Source organism: Stigmatopora nigra, chromosome 1, assembly GCF_051989575.1.
Source record: "Stigmatopora nigra isolate UIUO_SnigA chromosome 1, RoL_Snig_1.1, whole genome shotgun sequence".
Lineage (NCBI taxonomy): Eukaryota > Metazoa > Chordata > Actinopteri > Syngnathiformes > Syngnathidae > Stigmatopora > Stigmatopora nigra.
In genome coordinates this window covers 14,882,654-14,890,771 of record NC_135508.1, presented here as the reverse complement: position 1 = coordinate 14,890,771, position 8,118 = coordinate 14,882,654, and the positions used below count along the sequence as shown (strand labels likewise).

The 8,118-nt window shown below is 38.6% G+C and overlaps 1 protein-coding gene across 1 annotated transcript; it reads left to right on the top strand.

Annotated features, from left to right (window-relative positions):
- The first annotated feature begins 3,975 nt into the window (after positions 1–3,975).
- LOC144199806 (neuropeptides B/W receptor type 2-like) lies at positions 3,976–6,715 on the top strand. The gene is made up of 2 exons (XM_077721675.1): positions 3,976–4,214; positions 4,306–6,715. Exon 2 carries the CDS (start codon positions 4,954–4,956, stop codon positions 5,965–5,967), a length of 1,014 nt encoding a protein of 337 aa, XP_077577801.1. The 5' UTR covers positions 3,976–4,214; positions 4,306–4,953; the 3' UTR covers positions 5,968–6,715.
- The last annotated feature ends 1,403 nt before the right edge of the window (positions 6,716–8,118 follow it).

Below are 8,118 nucleotides of genomic sequence, written 5' to 3'. Positions count from 1 at the left end.
TCCACCCAGGAACTGAGGCCGATGCGCTACCCACTTGACCGGTGGGCCGGCGAATTGATGGATAGTGGGAAGAATTTTCGCCATGTTCATTCTTTTCACCTCTTACTGTCTCTCGGGAGCAAGTCAATTACTGTGAGCTTTAATAGAGTTTGAACAAGCCATAGATAATACACTTATATTGTAGCCTGAAGGCTTGTTGAGTATGTGATATGTGTGTATGCGTCACGAGATGTGTGTTTGACACGGCTGCTAATTATGACTTTGTGATAGGAGGGGGCATGACTTGTCTATCTTTTGAAAATTAATTAGCTTCTTGCCATCGGAAAAAAAAAGAAATGTAAAGAATGAGCAGCACACGCATTTGACTATTAAAGCCTTGCACCTTATCGGTCATAAAAATTAATACATTGTACAAATCAATTAAGGCATTGATGTATTTGAATATAAAAGAATCCTATGAGTGGGTAAGAGAATAAATTGCACAGATATTTTGGTCGCTCAAAATTTCAATCTCCATTCTACGCTTTGCATGTTTTTTTTTTTTTGTAGTTCCACATTCCCACTACAGGTGACACATGGCACTACTAGGCTTTTAGCATGAATCTTCCGTACTGGATTTTTTGTTTGATTCTGAGAGTTTTCAGACATTAGCAGGCCAGACTCTGACTCACTATTGCATCTTAGCAGGACTGAGGGAGTGTCAGGATGTTTGTGTTCTCGGAAAATCTTTTCATGTGCTAATGGATGATCACATGAAATTTATGATCTAAAGCCGGAGGTAAAATGAAGATTCCACCGACCTCATCCTTCTAACAAGCTTTTAAATGTCAAAGCTATTGTCATAAATTGTAATAAAGAATTAGGGCTGGGATGTCCAAACTATTCCACAAAGGGCCGCAGTGGGTGTGGGTTTTCATTCCAACCCATCAAAAAGAAACCTTTTCACCAATGTGGTGTCCTACAAGTGCAATCAATGAATTGCAGTCAGGTGCTTCTTGTTTTCTGTAGGAATCTTATCTGTCAAAGTGTTTGTGCTGGATTGGTTGAAAAAAAACCCGCACCCACAGTGGCCCTCAGGTACCGGTTTGGTCACCCCTGGATTAGGGTTTAAGATTTCTACAATTTCCAGGCCTGACACATTCATTTAGCTTACTGTTTATTTTCTGATATGTTTTTCTTATTGATCCATTACCATACGTTGTTTTACCTACACTTTTTTTGCATTACACTAAATGATTTAGAGGGTTGCCATATCTGAAACATGTAATTTATTCATCAATCTTCCGTAACACGCATCCACGTAAGGGTTGCGAGATTCCAAAATGACTTTTTCTTGTCATGTAGCAACTCAGAGATAGAAGTATACTCAAACAATATTGACGCAGCCCAGATAGCACCAGTTGAATTTTTGAAGATCAAATATTCAAATGATATTTACATTTGTGGGCGGCCCTGTGAATGAGTGGTTATCGCAATGGCCTCACAGTTCTGTGGTCCTGGGTTCAATCCCAGGTAGGTCCTCCTGTGTGGAGTTTGCATGTTGTCCCTGAGCTATTGTGGGATTTAAAAAAAAATGCAAGATAGGCTAGTTGAACACTAAATTGCCCTAGAAATGAGTGTGAGCGTGAATGGTTGTCTGTCTCCTTTTGCTCCGTGAATGGCTGGCCATCAAGAGTGTCCCCCTCTGGTGCCCGGATTCAGCTGGTAAGGCTCCAGCACCCTCTGTGACCCTTGTGAGGATAAGTGGTTCAGAAAATGAATAAATGTATGAATGAATACTTAGAGTAATTTTGATTCAATTCACTCTGAGAAGTTCCACTTAGCTTCTTGGTGTTTTCAGATATTCAAAGAGGGAAAATCTAAAAAGAAGATGAGTAGAACTATCTTTTAACATCTTATACGAGATCCTCACTGGCTTTAAAATTCTGATTTGAGTGTACAGGCAGAGGAGGCAATCTCATATGCCAAAATGATCATTTAGGCCAGGGAGGATGAAAAACGAAATATGTTTTGGGACAGGTTTCCATGACAACAGGGCTGCTAAACATTTAAGCATCTATTTCATTGCCACAATTTTGTTGGAATGCTATTTTTGTTTTGTTTTTTTAACCTTTGAGAATATCGACTTTAAAGCATGAAATATTGAGTTTAATTTACTAGACAGAAAATGGTTATTGAGTTTTGTTATATGAAGGAACTAATTATATTCTCAACTATCATTAGGGGTCTCCAGTCTATAATTTTCTTGTAAATTATTCCAAGTATTGTCCACCTACTGGAGTTAGGATTCATACAGGAGATTTTCAAACTGTTATGGTATGAGCGGAGTTGGACCCGCGTGCAGGGAAGCAAGCAAAAACTGGGCAATGGGCAAAACTGATGATTTTTTATATTTTTTTAAAATAAATTACTGACATAAACTGGCGTACAAAAAACTGAAAACTTAAATACCAAAATCAAATATAACTAAAATAAAACCTAACTACAAGAAGGAATTGGGGGGGAGGGGGGGTCTTTGTGGGTCACGGGAGAACATGCAAACTCTTCACAGGAAGGTTGGAAACTGGGATTGAACCCTCGATCTCAGAACAACAAGGACAACGTGCTAACCACACTAAAGGAATAAATAATTCATTCATTCATCTCCCATACCGCCCATCCTCAAAAGGGTTGGGGGGGGGGGGGGGGCTGCAAGAGCCTAACCCAGCTGTCGTCAGGCAAAAGGCAGACTACACCTTAAACTGGTCGCCAATCAGTCGTAGGGCACACATAGAGACAAACAACCATCTGCAGTCCCAATCCTACAGTCACCAGCAGGAATCGAGCTTGTGCCAGCCTGCAACAAAGTCAGGCGAGTGAACCTCTACACCACGAGGTGGCTAAATGAGTAATTGTTCATCTGTAATCAGGTTACTATTTAAAAATAACTGTGGCAAAACAAAGGGCAGAAAGACAAAGGGCTACCTCGCTTCTGTTAGTCTGCCCCAGAGCAGCTGTGAATGCAATAGCAGTTTATTGCCACCTAGTGTGGAGTCAATTAATAACACAGAATAATCTGCCTTTCAGTGTCCTGAAATGTGCAAATAAACCCAATGCAGAGGTGGCCACGACCGGTCCTCAAGAGCCCTTATCCATCTGTTTTACATAGCTCCCTCCTCTATCACACCTGAATCCAATGATCAACTCATCAGCATGCTGTCCAGAAGCTTCATACCAATCCTGATTATTTGATTCAGGTGGGTTGGTGGCGGGAGACATGAAAAACAGACTGGATCGGTGGTCCCGAGACCGGACTTGGCCACCCATGTTCTAATGCATGAAATCCTCTCATTTCATTTTCTGTACTGCTTTATCCTCATTATGGTCGCGGGGGAGCCTATCCCAGCTGTCTCCGGGCCAGAGATGGGGGACACCCTGAATCGGTGGCCAGCCAATCGCAGGGCACAAGGAGATTGACAATCATGCACACTCACACCCATACCTAGGGCCAATCAGCCTACCATGCATGTCTGTAAAATGTGGGAGGAAATCGAATCAAATCCAGTGATATTACGCAAACTCCACACAGATGGACATCAGCCGAATATGAACCCAGGACCCCAGAGCTGTGAAGCCGGCACGCTAACCGCTCACACCACTGGTAGACCCTGATGCATTATAGTCACAATAATTATGATAGTTCTTCATCTTGTAAAATAGGCTCCTTGGAAATAAAAGTGAATTAAAGCTTTATATGTATGTATGTATGTGGAACACATCAGAGAGAGAGAGAGAGAGAGAGAGAGAGAGAGAGAGAGAAAGAGAGAGAGAGAGAGAGAGAGAGAGAGAGAGAGAGAGAGAGAGAGAGAGAGAGAGAGAGAGAGAGAGAGAGAGAGAGAGGGAGACAGTGAAGGAGAGAGAGAGCGAGGGAGACAGTGAAGGAGAGAGAGAGTTAGTGTGAGAGAGGAAGGGCAGAAGGAGTGCGTGAGAGGGAGGTAGACCGACCTTCAACAGATGCTCGAGTGTGGCGGTGCTGAATAGTAACAGGAAGATTGAAGAGGAGTATACATACTACGGTGATTCCTCTCCCTTATACCGACACACTTCTTCAAACGCATGTCAAGCTTTTTTTTTTCTTTTCTTTTTTAAATGAGTCGTTTGGTTAATTTGAAATTAGTTTTCGGCGAATGTCCACAGCAATTGTTCTTCTCTTCTGCCGGGTGTCATTTTTGAAGGTAACTCATACTTGTCTCATTCTTTCACATCTGGTTCATTTTCTATATCATATTTTTAAACATATCTTTTCAAAACTGCTTTGTCTCCAAGGTGCACAAAAGGGAAGGAGGTGGAGGAGAGAGTGGGGACCACCTTGCAGACAGGCACAATACTGCTTTTGAGGGACACTTATACGAGAATGAAGAGATTAAGGGCAGGTTTTATAGGTGTGATCTTAAAAGAATACACGTGGATCCACAGTGTTGGAATTTATGTGGAGCAAAAACAACTGCAAGCTTTTTTGGCAAAAGTTCAAACAGACCTTCTCTGACTGTAAGGATATTATCATCATTTACTTTTAGCTGTGCATTGAAAATGTACACAAGCATTTAAGCTCACCTGCATCAAACTTCTATAAGATGCGTGGATGAAGCGGATTCTTTAGAATTGTTACTCATTCATTCATTTTTCTGCACCGCTTATCCTTCTCAGGATTGCGCCGTGCTGCAGCCCTTCCCAGTAAACTTGGGGCAAAAGGCAGACTACACCCTAGATTGGTCGCCAGTCAGAAATAGGGCACTCAAAGAGACAGAAACCATACGCTCACTACGTAATTGATCCTACTCTGCCCTCACCGAACCATTGATAGACTCACTGCAACATTAGTTGGCTAGAGTTATAATATATGTGCATATATATGTATATGTATATACTACACACTATGTCTTTTACATGACTTATTAGGAACTCTTTGCGAACATGGAGAACATTTCTGACCCCGATGTCTTTGTGCCGCCGCTATGCGACAACTCCGTTGACTTTTACACTCTGTCCTCCGGCAACCGCACCAACCTGAACTGCACCCCCCCAGCCGAGTTCTACTTCTATGCTGATCTCTATGTCATCTTGCCCATCATCTACTCGGTCATCTGCGCCGTGGGTCTAACTGGCAATACAGCTGTCATTTATGTGATCCTCAAAGCACCCAAGATGAAGACGGTTACCAACATGTTCATCCTCAACTTGGCCATTGCTGATGATTTGTTCACGTTGGTTCTGCCCATCAGCATTGCAGAGCACCTGCTACACTACTGGCCTTTTGGAGAGGTGTTGTGCAAAATCATCCTCAGCATCGATCACTACAATATCTTCTCCAGTATTTATTTTCTGACAGTGATGAGCGTCGACCGCTACCTGGTAGTCCTGGCCACGGTTAAGTCCAAGCGCATGCCGTACCGCACTTACCGAGCAGCCAAGATCATTTCTCTGTGTGTTTGGGTCCTCGTCATCCTCATTGTAACGCCTTTCAGCATTTTTGCCGGCGTCTTCACCGAGGACGACAGAAAAACCTGTGTACTCAGCTTTCCTGCACCGGAGAGCTTATGGTTCAAAGCCAGCCGCATCTACACTCTTATATTGGGCTTTGCCATCCCAGTGTCCACCATTTGTATCTTGTACACCATGATGCTTTACAAGCTGAGGAACATGCGCCTCAATAGCAACGCCAAAGCGCTCGACAAAGCCAAGAAGAAAGTCACCATCATGGTCTTCATTGTCTTGGCTGTTTGCTTGTTCTGCTGGACACCGTTCCACCTTAGCACCATTGTGGCACTGACCAACGACCTGAGGACCACACCCCTGCTCATTGGGATCTCCTACTTCATCACCAGCCTCAGTTACGCCAACTCCTGCCTCAATCCATTTCTCTATGCCTTTCTCGATGACAGTTTTAGGAAGGCCTTCAAGAAGATGCTGGAATGTAGGCCTGCCTGAACCGGCATTGGTGGCTAAGCTAAAAGTGAACCCATTATGGGGCATTCATTTAACTCGCTGGCTGCCATTTCATTGAATGATGAGCATCCGTTTAGATACATTTGGCTTCTGTCCTCTCAGTAGCACTCGACAAGTTAAATATTACAGAAAACAAACTACAGAATGTACTTTTTGAATTGGTTCATTTGTTTGTTATGTCCATTGTACAAATTAATGAATGTGTTTTGCATACAAAATACATTAAAACAATATAGTAATGTTAAAGAATAAAAATGTAAATATATATTTGAGACTGGGCATCCAAATGTGTACATTGTGTCATGGAGGCCACACAAGAATCGTTAATGTTGTCCCCTACATGTCCACATATTGAGACGCCAGGTCTTCATGGTGTTGATTGTTATTCATTTATCATTCTCAAAAAGTCACTTGACCAATAAAGAGTTAAATTGTGTGCATTTGTTTAAGCAACATACTAAACATTTGGGGTAAAAAAAAGAAGAACAGAAGAAAACAAACAAACACTTAATTCATCAGAAATTAACCAAGAAGTGACATAAACAAAACTACGAGAATGTAAAAAATATGAACTCTGTTTTAAGAATTTGTTGTTGCACATGTACATGATTGATTACACATTGATACATTTTCTCAACACTAGTTGTAAAACTGAACAGTTCAGAATTAAACCAATTGCCGTTTACAATGTCAAAGGTTTTTTTCTTTTTTCTCTCTCAAAATGCTGTTACATTACTCACATTATAGCTGAATTTGGTCCATAGTAAGGCACATATATATATATATATATATATATATATATATATATATATATATATATATATATATATATATATATATATATATATATATATATATATATATATATATATATATATATATATATATATATATATATATATATATATATATATATATATATATATATATATATATATATATATATATATATATATATATATATATATATATATATATATATATATATATATATATATATATATATATATATATATATATATATATATATATATATATATATATATATATATATATATATATATATATATATATATATATATATATATATATATATATATATATATATATATATATATATATATTCAGAGAGAGAGCAAGAGAGAGAGAGAGAGAGAAAGAGAGAGAGAGAGATAAAGAGAGAGGGAGATACATATATCTGTCGGAGAAAGACAGATCACACACCAAAACATGAGCATTATTGTTCCATTTATTACATTTTCTTAAAAAAGAATAGTTTTCAAAATGTTTATTTAAAAAATGCTTTTAATGTCACTTCATAAAATGAGCAGATATATTCCTGAAGGTCATTAAAATCTTTACCATCACGTTAGTCCTGATGCTGACACTTTCTGACATGATGTATTGAATATATGTGAAGTTTAACATGTGTTTATTTTGGCCTGAAGTGATAACTCATTCTTTGGACAAGTGGATGTACGGATATGTTATACTTTGTCGCCCCCTGACAGTCATATAAGAGCTTTACAACCATTTTACCTTTCCTTACCTGCAAGCCAAAAACTTTTTTTTTGTTATGAATCACATATGAACAATAGGCAAAATTAGTGCTAACTCAAATAAATATTGCAGATTTTATCCATTAAAAACAATTTAATTATGATCATTTAACATTGTATTGTATGTGTAGTTGATTTCAATTTTAACTCAATATATGCTTTACAAAACAAAATAATGATCTGGAACCTTTTATGCATCATAACCAATTACAGTCTTTTTTTCCAAACATTTGGTTGTATGTTTTAATTTATTATGGATTTTGCACTTATCAACATATTGCTCTGCCCATTACTCACATTTTTTTTTCATTTTAGTGTGCTAATGTGAATTTTGAGCCAACAGACACACATAAACACATCAAATATTAATAGAGTTCTTAAAAAAAAGTCTTCTTTTTTTTGCTTAAGATTCTGACATTCGTACTGTTTTTTTAGCAGTTCTGAGCAAGTCAGATAAAAAAAGTAAATTTTATCATTTATGTCTTTTGTATGTTATTAACCTGTATTGTAAACATCAAATGTAGCCAATGGTGTATGTAAGATGCTTTTTAAGAACAATTAAATCTGCCTTTGG

Excerpts from the sequence above, each read along its gene's own strand:
- LOC144199806 (XM_077721675.1), top strand. The coding sequence starts at position 4,954 with ATGGAGAACATTTCTGACCCCGATGTCTTTGTGCCGCCGCTATGCGAC.